This window comes from Amblyomma maculatum, chromosome 3, assembly GCF_055883805.1.
Source record: "Amblyomma maculatum isolate TAMU_Amacu chromosome 3, ASM5588380v1, whole genome shotgun sequence".
Lineage (NCBI taxonomy): Eukaryota > Metazoa > Arthropoda > Arachnida > Ixodida > Ixodidae > Amblyomma > Amblyomma maculatum.
Window position 1 is genome coordinate 149,648,056 of NC_139346.1, and position 20,729 is coordinate 149,668,784.

At 44.0% G+C, this 20,729-nt stretch overlaps 2 protein-coding genes across 2 annotated transcripts; one reads left to right on the top strand and one right to left on the bottom strand.

Moving 5' to 3' along the window:
* The first annotated feature begins 1,103 nt into the window (after nt 1-1,103).
* LOC146196414 (uncharacterized) lies at nt 1,104-14,754 on the top strand. The gene is made up of 3 exons (XM_084596996.1): nt 1,104-1,140; nt 2,641-2,971; nt 14,378-14,754. Exons 1-3 carry the CDS (start codon nt 1,132-1,134, stop codon nt 14,752-14,754), a joined length of 717 nt encoding a protein of 238 aa, XP_084453122.1. The 5' UTR covers nt 1,104-1,131.
* A 4,244-nt stretch (nt 14,755-18,998) lies between these two features.
* Nucleotides 18,999-20,176, bottom strand: LOC146196415 (uncharacterized). The gene is made up of 2 exons (XM_084596997.1): nt 20,123-20,176; nt 18,999-19,466 (listed from the first exon to the last, which is right to left on the bottom strand). Exons 1-2 carry the CDS (start codon nt 20,129-20,131, stop codon nt 18,999-19,001), a joined length of 477 nt encoding a protein of 158 aa, XP_084453123.1. The 5' UTR covers nt 20,132-20,176.
* Nucleotides 20,177-20,729: the final 553 nt, after the last annotated feature.

Sequence of the window (20,729 nt, forward strand, 5' to 3'; positions counted from 1 at the left end):
CTCAGCGTTATGATATTCGCCTGTGTTGCAATCCCGGTCTTCAAGGTAACCGCATAGACTGCAAAGCCAAAGTGTACCAATTTGAGGCTTATTGCTGGACGTTTGAACTATTGCAGAAAATGTCTCTTATTATTTTGTTTTGCTATAAACGCACGTTTTCCTAGTTTGGTGGGAGGTATACAAGGCCAAAATATTCACAAAGAATGCGCATCGCTACTTCGACTCACTACATGACATTATATGCATTTCTCCAAAGAGTACACTTTTCGAACACACCACGAGACATTATCTGCACGTCTCCAAAGAGACCACTTAACCGCAGAGCAGTCACTGTCCTCAGACAAGCCACGTCTTGCAAAAAGTGTTTCATCGGCCGTTTGGATGGAGCCATTCGCCACAGTATTGATCGAAGAACAGATGTCGACCCTGCGCTTGACCGCAAAATCAGTGCTTGACTGACCACTAGCGTGAAAATGAAGTAAAAAACGGTTGAAAAATATCCTGTCTACAGCACGCCCCTGGCACGTTTGGGCCGAAAATCGCACGAGTGTTTTGAGAGGTGCACTGCTGCAAAAAGATGTAACGAGATAGCAGCAGCCCTCTTATGCGCCCCGTTGAGAATCACTGCCTAGAGATATACATCTTCGAACACTGTTTCGCACAGCACGAACGCCGGTTGAGAAATTCAAGAGAATTGCCTTTATAACGGTTTAACGCCGTTCTACGCTTCTTTCCCCCCGCCTCAACCCCACGTTTTACTTTTGTCACCCGTGAAACACGCCAGTCTTGCCTTTGCTCTTTGTTTACTGTTTCAAGAAGACACGCACCTCAAGCAGGAATGCATATATTTCATGTGCTTTTACACGAGGCTGCCGAGCTGTGAAAACTATAATCTGATTTATCGAACACTTTTTCCCCGATAGCATAATTAAATGCGACGAGAAGGACAAGGACATGAACCTTTATGCTCCATCGCCACCTGTTACTTGCTTGTTTTTTCTTTCGTGTAGAATTCAAGTGAAGTAGAGCTAACTGGTCCAAGCAGGAGCGAGCTATATAAGACCACTTGTGCGTCTGCCCTTTCACTCGCTCAGCCTGCTTAGAACAAGTCAGCTCTGCCAGCAAGCGACAATGATCACTGTAAGTGTACTCTACTCTTGTCGAATAAGGTGAAATGCGTACGAAGAGACAGGAAGTTCGATCGTCCTTCGTGCAGCAATCTGTAGGCCCTGCGTTAGGCAAAGAATGCATCTGGGATGCGTTCGTTGTTTCACGAGACAATCAATAATGGCTGAAATGGGGTCATGCGAATGCCGTGGATATTTATTTCATTTGCGCCAGTGAGCATGGGTTAGCAGGAAACATTATCTTGCCACAATTGACCCTGTTCTCGTTTTGAACATTTTGCATGGCAACGTTTCCACTGTCACTCCAAACATTCTAGATCTAGACCGTGAGCCGTGTATTAGATGTCCATTGGTTACAGACAACTGCTTAGATAGCAGACAAGCTCAGTCTTTTCATATGCAAGCGCACCTACATGTTACCAAGATTAGCATGGGTAATCCAATGATGCAAATTAGCTCAGGGAACGTCATTTCGCAACTCGTCTCAAACACAGCACTTAAGGTTCGACGTCATGCAAAAGGTGCATTCTGTTCGGAGTATCAATGTCTCACTCTGTACCTCGTCGTCCTTCTATAATATTCCTTTCAAACACTTCACCAGCCCCGCACCCCCTCTCCCAAAGAAGTGCCGAATCCTTGAGTGCACATTTGCTGCAGTGGCTGAGTGATCATGTCATTCTGTTGCTACCTCACGTCATGAATCCAACCTCAGCAGCAAACGCCCCCAACATTTCACTAAAGGTGGCATGCGAGCAAGAATTAAAATTAATGTTCCGGTGGGCAAGAAAGAATTTCCTCTGATCGCTATTGGTCATAACCTAAATAATATGGGCCGACATTAGAGACCACACTGTAGATTTTACGCTTAAAATCAGCTGGCCAAGTAACAAATTTTTTTATATGCAGCTATACTTAGGATTTTTTGACATTTTGTTTTCTAAAATAGAGTATCCGACCGCGCTTTTCTCACACTTTGTAGTACGTCACCATATCTATAAATATATCGCAGGTGCCCACTCCGCAGGTTTTAGTTTTTCGCTATTGCTTTCAAAAATGAACCCCATTGCTTGTGTGATGACAATATGCCTTTTCTTGTGCACAAGAAAAACTTCAGGTGAGAAACTTTTTTTCGTATCGGAAGCTTTACTACACACACACACACACACATATATACACATATATACATATATATATATATATATATATATATATATATATATATATATATATATATATATATATATATATATATATATATATATATATGTGCAGAAAGTATATTTGAATATTACACGCACAGTTCCTGAAAATTATTTTCGAAAACGTTCCCAACTGGCGTTCGATTCCAGCATAACTATTATGTGTGCGCATAGTAAATACCTAAAAAGCAATTATTTTTCATACATCGGAAGCTCACACCTTTCCAATCAACATTCCCTTTGGTAGCTTGTGACTAAGAACAAGGCAAGGAAATCAAAATATCCAAGGACAACAAAACTTTTTTCCTGTGCAGTTCACCGCCTGCATCCTTGTGGCTATGGCCAGCAGCGTTTTCGGCGGATTCGTTCCCTCCTACGGTGTTCCATTGGCCAGCTACCACGCAGTGCCGGCTGTCTCGAGGGTGTACGCCGCGGCACCCGCTGTATCCACCGCGTACCACCACGCGCCGGCAGTGTCCAAGGCTAGCCGGGTGACCAGCTTCCAGACCGTACAGCCGGGAGTCCCACACACTGTCGCCAGGGTGTCCACCTTCACTCCAGCTGCCGCTGCCGTCCACACCGTCCACGCATCGGCACCTGCTGCTGTGGTGGGTGCTGTCCACCACGTCCCAGCTTACTCCTACGGCTATCTCCCAGCTCGCTACAGCTACAGCCACCGGTACGACGCGCACCCGCTGCGCTACCGCTACGGGTACGGACTCACCCCATACGGCCTTAACTACGGATACGGACTGGACACATATGGCTACGTCGCTCCCTTCAAGAAGTGTAAGTCGAAGTTTTAGGACGAGTAATTTGGTAAATACTAATGTTTCCATAACCCGAGAGTGGCTGCAGAAATGTCATTTTATTCTCTCACGACAATCGTCTAAAGAAATCCTATGCAGCTTAGTTCAATTTATACGTCTACGGCCGCAGAAAAAGTGTTCGTGCGTATTGCAATTTTTATTCGGTTAAACATGTATATTTTCTACTTTAAGACGTCTCGAGCACATTAAAAAGCGAAAACTTTAGCAGATTTTACAGTGAATTTTGTGGGTCGAGTGTGGGTTTCACAAAGTTTAAAAAGAGGCATTTTCGTTCCACATGGGTGTGCTGAACCTTACCCTGGTTTCCGTTCGGGATAACTGTTTAGTGCAACATTTTATTTCTTTTACAGAATTCTCATCCAGGGAAACTCCCATGAAGATCTGAAATCACAGCTACTAAGACGCGACAAAGAGAGAGAGCCTGAATATAGGGCGACACCTGTTCAGTGCCTATATCATCGAGGTGGATGCCACACAGAAATAAATAAGTTCTGATAATAACTTGTGTGTCTCCGTAGTCAGTATATTGCCTTTAGATTTGGGAACTTATAGACATGCTTGGTAGTCGGTGCTTGCTGCGAAATGTTTATTGCTGTTGGTGAGACGCAGAAATCCCTAACACTCATTTTTATTATCTATAGTGGTTGAGGACAGTTTTTGATAGCTAATATAAGTTTAATTTCTTTTCTTTATTTCGCTGTTAGTAATGTTCATTTCATTAAAGCATGAGCACTTTTATCGTGTTCAATGGTGGATTTTAGCCGGCGAGACTTTCTGTGTCGTGTTTTGTCAAAAAGCCGCGGGCTTTGTTTTTTCTACAAACCAGGTGCACTCAACTGCAAGTCGGAAGGCATGCTGACACAGTAAGCCCTTATCCCGATAAATCCAAGGCAACAGCAGACTTCGTCCAGTCCGCTGCTCAAAAACTCAATTATTCGTATGTCCTTCTAACATGGCTGCCTAACCCATGGTTGCGTATTTTTCGTCAAAGTACGACTTTACGCCACTGCACGGCATGACTGCTGAACGTTTCATGGAGAGGCTTTACAGCGAAGACGGCGTCCCGAGTGGTATCAAACACCACCGAGCGGCTTTCGAGGTGTGGTGATCGCGGCACAATCGCGTATAGAAATTTAGATGAAAAAAAAAAGAAGGAAAATATAGAAAAGTCAGTGGTACGGGCTCGAGAACAACTTATGAGTGCAAATTACCTTTTCAACAGTGGATTATATTTTTGTTTACTTGTGTCTGCGTTCTTCTCGTCTCGTTCTTGTTATTACTGCGCTGTAATCTCCTTTTATTCGGATTGATGCATTATCATACTTGCCCTCTGGAGAAAAGACTGCTTCTCAACGCTTCGTATAGTCGTTAGGTGAAAGGGGCATTTTAATCATGGGTGAACATTTGCAGCTCACCGTGTGTTGTCCGCATACAAATACAGTTTCTTTTTATCTGAAGCTGATATGAATAGCGTATACAAGCCGAGATATTAAAATTAGACAGCAAAAAAATAGTAGACAGAACACAGTGATCACAGAGGAGAGAAGATAGTTGGGCTAGTTGGTTCAAATGCAAAGTGAAAATTTTTGCGCATAGATACGAGGGCAAGCCTTGTCCTAATCTTTCTCGGTTTTTCATTGGATCTATCGTAAACTTTTGCATTGCGATCATAGAGGAATACGTAAAAGAAAGACCGTGACACGACAAAGTGTCGTATGCATAGTAAAAAGAAAAACATTTAGAGGCATTATAATACCACGGAAGCAAACACAAAGAAAATGACACGAATGAAATAAACAGGAAAAAAAATAGAAAAAACTTTCATAGCGCTCAGTGACTTTCAAACTCATGTCTGAGCGCTTGAAGAAGAATTATTTACTAAAAGGTATTTACTAAAAAAATCGCAGGCAAAAAGATAAATATATTACCCGGTACATTGCATAACTTCTTGCAACGTTCACTTGAGTTCGGAAGAAGAAGGTCTTTTTTCAGCAACACTCCATTTTTGCTGAGACAGGCATACAGTTACGGTCCCCCCCCCCCCCTAAAGAAACACAATGGCTGCAGTGTATTACGGTACTAATTGATGGACTGCAGTGCAGCTCCTATGATTTTCTCGCGCATGCATTCTTCTTTAATGCGTTTACGCATATCTCACATCCTCAAATACTGCTTGGAAACTCAACAAGGTCAAATATCCTTTCATCATTATGGTTGGGGCTTCTTTAGTACCTTATACTAGAGTTCTTTTGAAGCATATTTGCTACAGTCCTATTTAATCGTAAAATGGATAGCGCACGAGTGCATGCCGATATCTAAAAACACCTGCCACCAATGCGCCTGATAAAGTCACAACCAAATTTCGCCGTTTTAAATAATCACTCTTACTGTAGCTCTCTCTTAAACACAATTACACAATATGATTCAATTTCTGCAACCTGTCGTCATGACCTCTCCTCTCCTCTCCGCGGATGGCTAGAAACTCTAGGCGGTGGGAGTGACGCAAATGCCCTATTAAAACCTAAATACCGCGACTTTTATTGCCGTAGGGGCGGCGTAATTTCGGCTTTTAGTAGGCCAGGTGCTCTTAAATACTAAGGTAACTTATTCTTTCGCGCTTTTTCTTGTATTACAGGTTAAAATTAACGACAGAAGTGCACAGACCACTGTAGAGATTATAAAACTTGTGGTCCTGCGTGCTTAGAAGGTTTCGGCACAGAATTTTGTCTCTGGGAGCTAGGCGCAAATCCCTCATTAGAGCAGCTCTATAAAGTGTAGTCGGAGTTAAAGTTACATTTCCATCTATTGTTGTGTTCCTTGTTGATAATGCATGTTAATGCTTAAAGCCTCTTCTGCAAAGTCTACTTGTGCGCGCCGGGTCTTCTTGGGAGTTTATACAGCCTCATTATTTATGCCTTGTCTCGAACCAACCCAAATATCTGCCATATTGGAAAGAACTGCACAGGATGAATATGGCCTAGAAAGACAGAGCAGAACGGTAGGCTTACAGTTATATTATGAAAAAACCAAACTCTCTAGAGCATGGGGAGGTTTGGTTGGTTAGTTTTATTCGGCTTAACATCATAAAGCCAAAGACGCTGTAGTCGAAGGCTTTGGAAGTTTCGACCACCCGGGGTTCTTTGACGTGCACTGACATCGCCCAGCAGACGGGTGCTTCGCTTATCGACCCATACAAAAGCGGACGCTGCGGTGGGGACCCGATCCCACAGCCTTCGTCGTAGCAGTCGAGCGCACTATCCACTGCACCACCGCGACGGGGAAAGCCTCGGGACGGAACCGCAGTTTACAACAAAGAACAAGGCGCTGGAAGCAGTATGCGAATACGTCTACTTAAGACCGTTATTGACCGCAGATCCGCACAACGAAAGCAAAACAACTAGGAGAGTAAGATTGGGATGGAGTGGAATTGGTAATTCCGCTCAATTTATGAACGAAAGTTTACCAGTTTTGTTTTTATTTTTATTGGGGGAAAGTTCTTAACTCTTACCTGCTCTCACTTATGGGCAGAACGGTAGGGACTAACAATGAGTATTCAAATTAGGCTACGAACAGCGAAAAGAGCTATTGAACGGAAGATGATAGGTATACCTTCAGTGACAGGAATCGTGCACAATGGTTCAGTGAACAAACACACATTCCTGACATTGTAGTTGATATCGAGTAGATACATGAGCACGGGCAGGACATGTAATGCTAGGGTAAGAATAATGATGGTCGCTAAGGGTAACAGAGTGGCCTTCAAGGGTAGGAAAGCGTAGCAGGGGGCAGCAGAAAGTTGGGTAGGCGGACGAGATTAGGAACAGCGGTGTGATTACGCGGAACCAACTCGATCAGGACCCAGTGAATTTGAGGGATGTAGGAGATGCCTTTGCCCTACACTGGTGTAGGCTACTACTGCTACTGATGATGATCAAAAAGTGCCACATATGCATGTATGTGGCACTCACTTTACGTTCCCGTGACATTGGGCGTCCCTCAAAGAAAGCCCAGTGAGCCTGATGGATGTTTCTGATCATTTCACAGTAGGCCAGATTTTAACCCTACACGTTGTTTTTTCACTCATGATCAGTTGCCGGTGCACTGGCATTTATTTTAAAGAGTAAACCATAGTGCATTGCTTGCTGTGCGTGTTCCCTTTAAAAGTTCCCCCCCAAGCTATCATCATGACTGAAATAGCCGCAAAGAAGAAAACGAATGTTCAGTCTCTCGTCGTCGAGGGCATTGGATGCATTAAGGGAACGGTGTGATGCGTTCCTAAGAGTGTTTCTAGATGGCAGTAACCATCCCGAGTCATTGACAATAGTCAGTTCACGATCCCCTGCATTCGCTTAAATGTTTTTTTAGATAGGCTGCGAGCATGGCCCCCTGACTTGTTTCGCAACTTGACGGTCTTGCGCTACCATCCGCTTCTGTGACTTAAACAGCAATTTCCTATTTTTCATGAACCTTCCGCTTCTCTTTGTTAAGGCGACAGCCTTATTATATGGTTCAGCAGCAGCGAAACATGTCGGCGATGTCAGCGTTGTTGTTTCAGCAAAAGTGGTCCAAGAAGCTCACATGGGTCAAGCGGGATTGTCACGTCATCAGTTCAGCGACCGTTCAGGCCAGGCTATAAAATAGAGATGGACTTTTCGCTCACGCTTTGTCACACTAATTGATACCGAAATGACCAATGAACATTGCAGGAGGACTCCCGGCATGTAAGAAGACCTAATAATGGAAATAAAATAAACAATAGTAAATAAAAACAACGAAATACAAAAAATGCTCCGAGAGCGCTTAAGAATATGCAGTGAAGAAATGCGAATATCTAAGCGCTGCTACTCCACGCGGTACATTACGCGCCCCTTGTCAAACCCAACCAGCGTTCCGTTGAACGCATCAATGTTCATCGACGTTCTATAATTGGTTTAGAGGAAAGGATTTTGATTGATTGATAAACTTTATTGGTAATATTGGAGGTTAGCGGAATTAGGTTAGGACAGAGCAATGGCCCTTTGTCCAGGAGTCCGTTGGCCTCAGCAGCGGCTGTGGCTCGCTGCACAGCAGGAGCTGATGCTGCGTGTCCTAGTCGGCTAGAAGATCCTCCCGCTGCTAGGGCTATATATTTAGGGCTAACCCTACATCCCCATATTGTGTGGTATAGTGTAGCAGTGTCTCCGCACCAGTCACATTCGCTTCTGTATTGTGTTGGCCATATCATGTGGTACGGCACTCTGTTTGGATATATGTTTGCTTGTAGGTGTCTAAGTGTAGTGGCTTGCTTTCTGCTTAGTGTGTCATGTGAAAGTGCGTACTTTCTATGCCTCTCCCTGCACGCTCGTAATGTTTCCCCGAATGTTTCTTGTGTTGTCAAAGGCTCCACCAATAGCTCCGCCGCCTGTCTAGTGAAACCGCAGATGATGGCAGCTACTCTATGGTTACCCTCCATCCCTGCGTGGGAGACCCAAACAATCGTGTGTTGCCTATATGAGCCTGTTCCTCCCTGCCGGCCGTCTAGGAACTTGTTTGCTATGTGACTAAGCCGGTTGTTTTGGAAGGGCCTCACCTAGCGCCTGACAATCAAGGCGGAAAGGAATAAGATAAATGGGCTAATCACGAAGGCATACAAAGTGGCTTTGGGATTGCCACTATAATCCTCTAACAGCAACTTTTACGTTCTGGGAATGCACTGTACCTTCGAAGGTCATAGCAAAGCTACGCTCAACTCCGAGATCAGAAAACTTAAACAGACCAAGATGGCACGTGCTCTCCTCACGAAACTCAGATATCCCCTACAGACGACAATAGCGTATAAGCCACGACCATCGAATACGAAATCAGAGACACTTTCACGATCAGATCGTTGCCCAGGAATATGGGCATAGCCTATCATGACGGCAGGAGGAATTCCAAAGTCAAAACCCTTGACAAACATATGAACAGAAAACAATTGCGATGTACGCCGACGCGGCGAGGTACAAAAGCACAGAGGCGAACGCAGCCGTACTGACACGCGAGGCAAGCTCATATACCGAACTATACGATCCAAATGCATCCGGATGGCGGAAGAGGTGACAGTAGCCCTATAAATCTCTGAAGCAAACCGAAGACAACACAGCTACCGGATAGTATCGGACTCACAAGCCGCCTGTCGCAGTATCTGTCACACGAGGAACCTCGGTGACGCATCTTGAGGACAAATCTCGTCGAGACTTGATTTTAACCATGAGCTTAGAAATTGGTTCACCTGTAGGAGGGGAAAGGCGCAGTATCTGTCATACCTGTTTCTATTTACATCTGAAGTTATTTTGGGGTACCATCAATTCCACACGCTGGCGACCAGGTCTTCGCTTAATGGGGCTTAACCCTTTTGCTTAAATAAAACAGAAACAAAGAAAGTAGACTAAAACTACCAAACTCTCTATGAGGAATTCATAACTTCGCAGTCACACAGCGTATGCACTATTGAGTGATCACCGGATTTTTTCCTGCGTGTGCTGGGCAGCCCGCTGATCCCCGCTCAGTACTATTGTTTTTAGTGCCCCGTCACCCTCGCCTAATCTTCACTGGCATGATTAATGCAAGTGATCATGTCACCTTTGTGCGCTGTCCTCAATAAAGGCGACCATCTTCGTTTGGTTAAGTAAACAATATTTGATTCTGCTTTCTGGCTCTTGGCTCGTGCCGCTGCTTGGCACGATCGGGATGCCGGCCCTACGGCGCCGAACATTTCCAAGCTCAATACAAACTAAAAAGTCAGGACGCCGACTGTAGCCGGCTGAATATTTTTCCACCAGAGACCGACCATTTATCACTGATGCGGCTACCGCCGCCGATCATTTAAAAGCAGAGAACTAAGCTTTTAGAGCTGACGAACAGTACGGTTGAAATCATTTATCTTAAACGAGAGACTATGGTGGACGCTGAGTGTGTGTGTCTTCGGCACTGCGTACTACGACCGCCGCTCAATTATTCATAGGAATCACAAACATTCTTCAGCGACTATGTTTTGCATAGCTTTGAAAACTATTTTCGGCAGCATCAGTGTGGATAGCGGTTAGAGTTGGGCTAGCCTGCTTGTCACATGGTGTCATAAATCAAGACTAATCAGTTTCAGCAATCAAAAATAAGAAAGCAATTCAGATGGGCCGGGAAACGTGGATGATCATTTGGGTACGCGAAATAAGTCCCACTAGGACTTATGATCAAGCAGGCTAATGAGCCATTGTATTTATTTGTTATTATTAGCCCTCGTTCTCGCTTTCAAGGTGAAGGGATCAACTTTCAAATTTTCTACTCGAACTATAGAACAATGATTCTGAACACCAATGGTTCGAATGTAATTGATAGAGCAGAAATGGACAATAAAATATGCTGGCCTAAGCAACGTTAATGGCCAATTTGCTCACTGTTGCAATATCGGCAACGAGAGAACGCGTCATGAGAAATTTCAAAAATAAAACACACCGTGAGTAGCCGTGTTCACGAGATTGCAGATTTGCTGTGGAATCCATACCAGATCATCTTAGAGGCGGGATGTATCGTCTCAATTTTTCCGGATATTTTTGACCGTGTGTCAGATGCTGCTTTTGGCAGAGTTTGTAATGGCGTGTTTCGAATCGTTAACGATGGTTATAGCGACCGTAAAGGCTGTATAATCTGCGATTACGGCTTCTTCCGCGTGCAGTTTATATTAGTATAGTAGTACGCATGTCCCTATATCTTTACAGCGGCGCCAAAGTGAAGCGGAGTGGAAATCGGGACAGAGAACAAGCATGTATACATAGGTTATGCTAGGGACAAAGGCGTAAAGTATGTTTAGTTGTTCTGTTTGGTACAAAGAAATCCCTGTGAAGGAAGTATTATCGCCGAGTTGTGATTTCCCCATTTCCCCAGATAACTTATGGTAGCGCAAATTGCGCGTCTAGAGTGAAAAAAAAAATGCCGCAAAATGATGGACACTTTGTATGCGCATATGAATACATTAATGTTGGTCCATAGAACAAACGGTGGTTGATAGTGGGTTTGGTTGACTGAGTAGTGGCTGGGGATTAGTGAATGAAGAAAGCCTGGTGTAGATGAATAATCTCATGAGCGTGCCACTGCGGTCGAAAAGTGTGATGGAACCTTTGACTGGTACTACTGCGGCATCTTCATCTGAAATTGTATCAGATGCGTGCAAAAATGTAGGGGCTTTGCTTGACGGTGAGCCTTGTCATGATGGTGGTACTCGACTACCAGTGAGATTTCGTAAGACGGATGCGCAGAAATCTGGCGGGGAAAAGATGCTTGGTATTAGGCAGCTAGACGGTTCAAGCAATAGCGGGATGCCAATCTACGTGCATTAGAAGTGGGCAAGTGAATGTGCATGATTTCGCATCCACTCTGAAGGCGAAGCTGCAGCCTCCTCTTAATTGTTTCTTTAATAATCATATCAAATCCTTTCTTGGGCATGCATGGCAGTTCATCGCAAGCCTATGTTTTTTGGCACCACACAATATGCAGCGGTCAAAACAATAAGAGACAGTTTCTGGGGCTCCGATGCATAACAGTCGTTGTCTGGGTGTCGCCGCTTTGCATTAAAATGATCGGACAGCTACCAGATGAAGCTAAATCAGCAGTAGAAATTGTAGGTATGCTCATGTCCTCGCAATACTTACTTCCCTCTTCCCTTTTCTTGTGCTTATCCACCGGGTAGTCGATGTTCACGCAATATTATTAAAGATAAGAAAGGCTGTTCACATTTGACATTCCTACAGAAACATCGAGGGCTGCAAAATTGCAGCGAAATTAAAGATGTGTAATGATTTCTTCTGAACATGCCACGTGACCAGATCCTATAACACTGACTGCCCTAATTATCTACTTCCCTACTATGTCCAGAAACAACGTCTACTGAAATTAGGCAAATGAAAGATTTCACCGTTTCTGGGCATAATAAGCCCCGAGACGTGTTACGTCCCGTCCAGCAGTCTATTGCATACTGCCTAACACACGTACCTACACCTTTTGTCAAAAGTTCAGAGCCCAGGGGGCTACTTTTGAGCCTTACTATGGGGCTCGTAATTGATTCCCAGGCTTCCAAACTTGCTGAAGGCAAGATTTTTCGTCCTACCCTCTCGAATGGCAAGGACTTCCACGATTGTTAAAGAAGTTATAATATACGGCTTAAAAGCAAACCCTCTGGGCTCTAAACTTTTGACAAAGGCTGTACATACATATACATACATACATACATACATACATACATACATACATACATACATACATACATACATACATACATACATACATACATACATACATACATACATACATACATACATACATACATACATACATACATACATACATACATACATACATACATACATACATACATACATACATACATACATACATACATACATACATACATACATACATACATACATACATACATACATACATACATACAGGCTATGAGCACTGTATGGCGCTTAATTTTAGTACCGGTGCACATACAGCTTCATCTTTATCCTTCGTTTGGGAGATACCCATCGTCATCACTTAGGGTTGTTCGCTGCGGTGCGCGACTCGGGCTTCAGGTGTGAATAAACCTGGTCCGCCAAGCTCGTCTATGAAATACCTACATACGCACATACATACGTATCCTAAAACGTGTGTCTTCGTTTCTTCGCTGTTAAAGTGAAAACTTGACCAAAGTGTACCATGGGGCGTAAATATTTGGTCTATGCTTGCTCATGAAGCCAGTGAACCACGACGAAGAACTTTTAGACATAAATACCTGCACAGAATGTTCTCTGTGAACCAAGCTGACGGCGTGCTTTGACAGCAAAGCGTGCGCCATTTTGAGCGATCCACTGCGGCAGAGAGATTCAAAAAGATAAGATCAGCTCGCTCACATACAGGCACGACCGAGAATCACGTTCGAGCGATAGCCATCTCTCAATCCGGCGAATGCTCACCAAAGACACTACGATCGACAGGCGGCTTTGGAATTCCGAAGAAAAGACCCATAAGCAGGTTTCCAGAGGCTCCGGTTGTGCTCAAGTTTATTTTTGTTTTATTTTTGTCGTCTGTCCTATCTTCCTGTAGCTGCATTTTCCCATTTTACTCTTTTAAGCCCCGAAAGAACTGCGCTGCCTATTCATGACTCTGCGGGAGACCTCCAACGAGTTTACCCTATGCCATCGTACAGCCATATCTACCCCCATCAAGAATACTATGTGAGCGGGTATCATACTTAGATGCGACGTGGAAAGAAAGGTGCACGTATGCCTATGCACACCCCAAAATAGTTGACTTGATTTTGACGGCCTTGCGCTGACATTTCTCATAGTTTATTTATTATCCTAACTAAAGAAGTACTCACACGATAACCCAGCCGCTAGCTATATAAAATGCTGCAGCGTATGCACCTTCATTCCACTCATCTGCTTGGAAGAAGCTCGCAACTCAAGCAAACGGAGATGATCGCTGTAAGTTAGTTTTAAGTTTAATTTGTGAAGTTTATTGAAGTGGAATGAAATTAATTGCTGAGTTCACGCATCAATCAACTTCAATATTGAGGACATAAAGGGGAGAGTTGGAAATTTATGCTACATACATAGGCGTAGCAAGGAACAGCATCTTGCGCTGTAGGAGTGTGCTGATTTATTTGCAGTTCTAAAAATTTGAACTTGCCACAATACAGCATCCGAATTACGCCTGTTCCTAGTAAAGCGAACATTTTTTATTAAAAATCATTATTGCGGCTAGTACCAGAAGCAAACTTTTCGCACAACCAAACCCGACCTTCAATGCATGACAAGATGACTAAAGGTAAAATTGCATGTGTATTATGACCAACGGAAAATATTGAATCTAAGCCACTTTATGGCTTTTCAGGTGAATTAGTTCACTGAACGCTAACGTACGGTCTGCACCTCCACTGCGCGGCATATTTAAGTTCCGTTAATATATGTGTCTTGTATATTGCTTTCATGGGATTTTCTCGAATTTTTAAAAACTCTCATTTCTCTCTGCACAGTTCCAAACAATATCCGGTATTGTTTAATATGAAGTCACAAATCCGGTATGAATTGACTGACCTTTATTTGCCCACAGCTCAACGCCTGCCTCCTTCTGGCCCTAGCCGCCAATGCCTTCGGCGGATTCGTTCCCACCTACGGTGTTCCAGTAGCCGGCTACCATGCAGTTCCGGCCATCTCGAGAGTGTACGCTGCGGCACCCGCTGTGTCCACCGCGTACCACCACGCGCCGGCAGTGTCCAAGGCCACCCGGGTGACCAGCTTCCAGACCGTCCAGCCGGGAGTCCCACACACTGTTGCCAGGGTATCCACTTACAGTCCAGCGTCCGCTGCCGTCCACACCGTCCACGCATCGGCGCCGGCTGCTGTGGTCGGTGCAGTTCACCACGTTCCGTCTTATGCCTACGGCTACCTCCCAGCTCGCTACGGCTACAGCCACCGGTACGACGCCCACCCACTGCGCTATGGCTACGGTTACGGCTTGAGTCCATACGGTCTCAACTATGGCTACGGCTTGAACACCTACGGCTATGTTGCCCCCTTCAAGAAATGTAAGTCCTGATCTGTTTTTGTACAATTATGGGAAATAGCTGTTCTTAGCATCATACCATAGTATAGCACACTTATCCAATCGTCTTCTCTGGAAAGGGGTCATTTCTAATTATTGGAATTAGCCTAAGAGATAATGTGCCGATCAATAATGCTACAAGCCTTAATAATCACTGCTGGCATCTTGCCGCCTGAACACCGGAGTCATTCGGAACAATGTGTTCAATAAAAATTCAAATTGCAGGTTTAGAGCTAAACAATTAACGCCTTTCCCTAAATCACAGAAGTGTCACTGGGTGCAGTAGAAGTGACAGTATCACAACACGTGAAACAGACGGTTCTGTGCTGAATATAATAAAATATATAAAAAACCTGAATTTGTGGATAGTAGGAGATCACTACTGAAAAAAAGGAGAATGAAAGTAATATAAAATTAGCCATCATCGGGCCGACAGCCAGGAGAATGGGCAGAGCAGTCAGGGTATTTTTTTTAACTGCCTTACGTCTCCTCTTTTTGCCATCTAGAATTATAGGTTTCCTTACGAAAGTCTTCATAGCGCAACGGTTTTGACGGGAAGTCATACAGTCCCTTGCATGCAGCAATAACTGTTTTAGCCGGGTTTCCGGAAGTCCTAGATGTAGTAGTGTAAGCAACATATACTATATTGTAACATATTACCTTGTCATTTTCTCCGCTGGTAAATGTGGCAAATGGTGTATATATTTCTTATTATTTTTCAGAGATGCCCCAGAACAGCTGCTGTCAGATGCCTCCCCCAACACTGGCGGTAACGCCACGACAAGAGAGATCCTCAATATTTTTATATTATTTTTGCAAGATTACCAGAGTTTTTTTTAATTATTTTCGAAGTAATAAACAAGTTCCTCTCACGGTTAATGGATTCATTTGTGCTGCCTCGAGCTGCTGTAATATTCGCTCGGCGCAAATTACACACGCCGCCCTCATTGCTTTCATTGAACTCTAAATGTGAGGACTACACTCAAAGCGTCATAACTATGTTTTTATGCGAAGTCATCAATATACAAGACCTTTCTCGGACCTAATATTTTGACTGCATCTGGGTAGGGATCCGTAGAGCACGTGCTTGTCCTGAATGCGGTACAGTGGAGTAGCAGATGTATCACGCGATGATGGACGAGTCGCAATGCAGGAATGTATGAGTGCTGGCCCATGTTCTGTTGGCATAAACAAAGCACATATTGGGAAGAAACTTAGTTTTAATCAGATCTGTGCAGTTGTGTTATCGTGAAGGGCAGCAAGTAGTGGCATGTGACAACAGAAGAAACAAACATATTTATGCTAGTAACGTCGGCTTTTCGTGGAAAGATGTAATCAATACAAAATACGTAGTGATCGCAGTAGGCGCAGTACGATTCGGTGAGTAGATCGGTGCTTTGGCTGAATTCAATATTGCTAGTTGAGTATTTCCTAGTTCGTTTCCCAGGTGTAGGCGTCTGTGTGAGTTGGACGGTTGATCAAGGTGATGGTGAGCCCTTGCAAGCGAAACGTAAACATCTTTGTAAAAATACAGACGGTAAAGAAGCGCAGATGGAGAGATATAGCCATTTAAAATGAAAACAAAAAGCAGTATTCACACATGAAACGAAATGCCTGATCCCTTTCGGCTTCTTGTTTTCCACGCGATGCTAGCATTGTGCTGAAATTCTGTGCCTGATAGATCGTGTGTAGTGGATCGAGCGGCAGCGCACTGCGTGCGTTATTTTCTACCACTGGGGAAAATAACTGATGGGAAGTCATGCGAAAGTGGACAGTTGGGTTGGTTGTGTTCCTTAGCTTTCGAGTTGACGTAAGACTGCTCTCGCACGGCCCACTGACTCTACGAGCGTAGACTTCTCTGGCGGTTTCGGGTGTCTGTTTGGACGCCAGGAACGGGTCGCTAAACTGCCGACAGCTCCGAGAATCGAGTTTCTCGCGCGCAAGAAATACTCCCAATCATGGTGCGCACAGGAAACAGTGTGCGCAGTACATGCTGCGTGTAGTAAAACAAAGTAGCAAATGAAACAGTGTCAAACTACCGCAAGCACAACTTTATCAGCCTTTGTATCATTCAAGTTTTGCAAGTAAAAAAACATGCAATGCTAAAACGCTTTTTTTTTATCTCTAATGTTGTACAGATTTTCTTTCATTGTCTTTTGTGCGATTAAAGTGAAAATATTGAGCTAATTTTATTTTAAAAACCATTAATAAGTAAAAGCAACCATGGGCGCAATGTTGCGCGCCACCTTGCTCTTCCTACAAGCAAGAAACATCACCAGCCTAGAAGAAGTGGCGACACGCATTTTTCTTTAAACTATACCCTTTCACACTACGCGTATTTTGACTTTACTTGATTGTGTATAGGCTGAACGGGCTCAGACGGTTGAAAAGTCATGTGACAGCTGTAGTCATGACAGGTATAGTCCCGCGTTTCTCGTGTAGATACTGTATGTCCAGACAAGGCGTACAGATAATATTCCCCAACAAAATGTATTAAAACATAAGCTGTACAGAAAGAAAATCTTTTCAGTATCCGTCATTTTCGGAGGTGCTCTGGTTATCAGTCGCATTACTGCCTCCTATACTGGCAGTTGACTTTAGGGCTAACACTATAGTTAGTGCCCATATGAAAACATGACTAAAGATTGGCAATATCTACACCCAGCGGAACGTTATTTTTCTTAGCAGGGTAGATGTGTATTTTTCTCTATATTTCGTACGGTCAGAATGCCATCTTATCATCACAAGTTAGTAAACTAACGCAATTTTATTTATCACGACATGCGTGCTAATAATACTCGTAGAACAAAAACTTTAACCACTGAATTTTCATTTATGCATTTGTCACTTCATCGTTCAGGCCTGATATGCCGCTCTCGCCGATTATGAGCAGCGACTTTGATAACAATGCCCACACAAGGGTCCCGTTTCATTTGTTGCTGGCAACAGCTCACCTTCCCGGATTCAAAAGAAGCGTTTTTAGCCCCCTAATTTTACCCTATAGGTCTTGGCATAGTACAACATTGCCCTCTGATGTTTGAACTAAACATCTAGGCGTCTACAGTGCTGTTTTTGTAATTGTCAGTCCGTTCGCCGCTCGAGAGATTTACAAATATGAACTTTTTAACATAAACAACCGGCTAAACTGATTACGTCCACCTACAGACCCTTTTCTAAGCTACTGTCAGCACCTCGACAACCACCTTAGGTTAAACTGCAAAAAGGCGGCACTTCCCTGTTAAATAAAAACCTTCGCTTTCAAAAACAAAGGGCCCTGTCCAAAATACACGTGAACAGCTCTATTTGTCCTAATAGGTGGCTGGTATATGCTCGAAGAAAGCATGCACGACCCGCAAGCTGCATACCTACCTCCCTTTAACAAAAAAAAAAATATTTTTCTAGGTAGAATCCAAGACTAGTCCCACTCCATTGGGATTCCACCGAGTCATTTTCTGCTTCGTTTTTAGCGTTCACAATCAGTTGCTAGCAGTACTGTACTTAGGCATCTACTCTACTCCAGCTTCTTGAAAATGTTCCTCCGCCTGTTCCAAATCGTAGTAAAGGCAACGCCGTCAAAGTGTCGATTTTGAATTCAACATCGTGAGCCAGGTGTGGTGGCCGTAAAGAAAAAACAGCTTAAGTAAGAATACGATCATTCATAAAGCAATAGCTGCGAAAGGGGAAAAAAGTGGCCTCGACGATGTCGGCATGTCCATGCTCGCTTAAGACGCTGCATACATGAATCTTTGAACCTTCTCGCCGCATATTTCAGCGCAGCATAATGAAGAAAAATGGTGCAGTTAGGCAACAGAAACGTTTTATTTAAAAGATGAGTTTGAAGGTGTTCTTCACAGTCCAGCCCGAGCCACTGTAAGAAATTGACAGTGCCACTTTCTTCCTTATTTCATCCGCCGGAAATTGTAGACGCAACGCTGGCCTCCGGTTAGACTGTATCTGCAAATAAAATAAAACAGCAGAAATGTTGTACTTCTTTGATGTCATGAAAAGTACTAAACGTGATTTTCGTCTTAATACTTTCGGGTGAAATCAAAATGACTGGTATACAACTAAATCTAATTCATATAGCTGTTCTCATTGCAAAAAAAAATCAAAATATACGCCGAGAAGTATTATAGGAAACTTTATAATGTCCATACGGTTTGGTATGAAGGGAGATAGTTCGCAATACTATTAACACTCATTTTCAGCCATTGATTTGCCCCTCATACATAGCATTTTCATACATTGATTTGCCCCTCATACTCACATTTTACGTGCGGCCGGACGTAGGCGAATGGACTCAGTCCGTAGCCGTACTTGAGTCCGTACGGAGCAAAGCCGGGGACGTAGCGGTAGCTCAGAGGGTGGCCTGGGTAGTACCCGTGGCTGTAAGCGGGGAAATGGTGACCAACTACTCCATGCACGTGTGTGGGCACGGAGGAGTGAACTGTGTGCACTGTGGTTTGAGCGGGCGTGTGGATGGACACCTTGGCCACCGTGTGCGGGACTGCCGGATTCACAGTCTGGAAGCTGGTCACCCGGGTAGCCTTAGACACGGCTGGAGAATGGTGGATGGTACTGGTCGCAACAGGGGCTGCCAGGTACGTGGCGGGAGCCGTGTATACTTTGGCAACTGCAGGCACAGCCACTGGTACGTATCCAGCGAAGGCACTGCTGGCCACGACCGCCAAGAGGCACGAGTAGAACTGCAGCGCCGTTCAAAAAGAATTGCTCTTAGCAACAAGGTTCTTACATTAGTATTGCAGGATAAGCAAAGAAAAGTTATTTTAGGTGTACTCGCTCTAATAGAAAGTGTGAAATGTTTATGTGCACAATCAAAGAATTCTAGCGGGCATATGGATGACGCTCGAAGAACATGTGCGGAGGTAACATACGAGCAAAAGAAACTCATGGAAAACAGAAATTCTAAAATTTTCTGTTCTAAAGTAAAATGCTGCTACACACTGCTGTCTGATTTGTTGTATATCGCGGTAAATTCCGGAGCCATTTTCAAATCTGCATATCCTGAACATCCCTTTTCCATCATACACTTCTTTTTGACTAAAAAAAAATATCTCGGAAACAGTGCCAGGCAAGTTCTAAGGTTCTTTTTTAGTTTCTATGTCGTTTTCTTTCTTGCAACCTCCTTTACAAAATTCTTCAACTTGTTAATTGGTAAACACTTTTTTACAAACCGAATGTAATAGGATTTACAAATATGAGCAATTTCGCCATATCATCGCTGGTCGACCGGTTCTACCTATCGTACTATTATTTCGCCGAATGTTTTAGTACGGCAAACAAAATCCCCTTTAACGCTTGCGCTCTGACGAGGTCTAAAGGACTGAAGAAGGTTTCTTACAGCGATCATCTTCGGTTTCTGGCTGAGGTGACCTGTGAAGAGCTGACTCAAGTGACGATGCCGAAGCAAGCGAATCCTTATATACGGAATTACGGCATGATGTAATCAACACAGTAGGTCGAACTTATTCCACCTTTCAGCTTTAAAAAGTAGCCTTGACAAGCGAAAGAACGGCAGGAGGCTCAGAACCACAACGCATTAAAATTCATATCTCTCTCTCTTTCTCCTTAACTCCGACAGTGTGGCAGCTTGTGATACGAATTACGTCTTCGATGAGTCGTTGATCTTTTCTAACAGCTTTCTTGCTACACTGTACTTGAAATCAGGACAAGCCGTCAGTTTGTGTCGTAGCGAGTGAACTTCAGCTGCTTGTGGAAAGGAACAAACCAGGTGGGTGCGGGCGGGGGGAGGGTCAAGCATTGGGCTGCGGTGGCATTTGAGGTGGACGAAGAAAGATCGGCATCGCTTTCGACGGCGCACAAAAAAATACCCAACTAAAGGCGTGGTGTACCGAGCTGACTTCTGATTCCCATAGCTGGTCATCGCCCCTTACGCCCGGATAGATTGGTGGAGCGTTTTGAAGATCGCTATCGGGAAGGCGTGACGC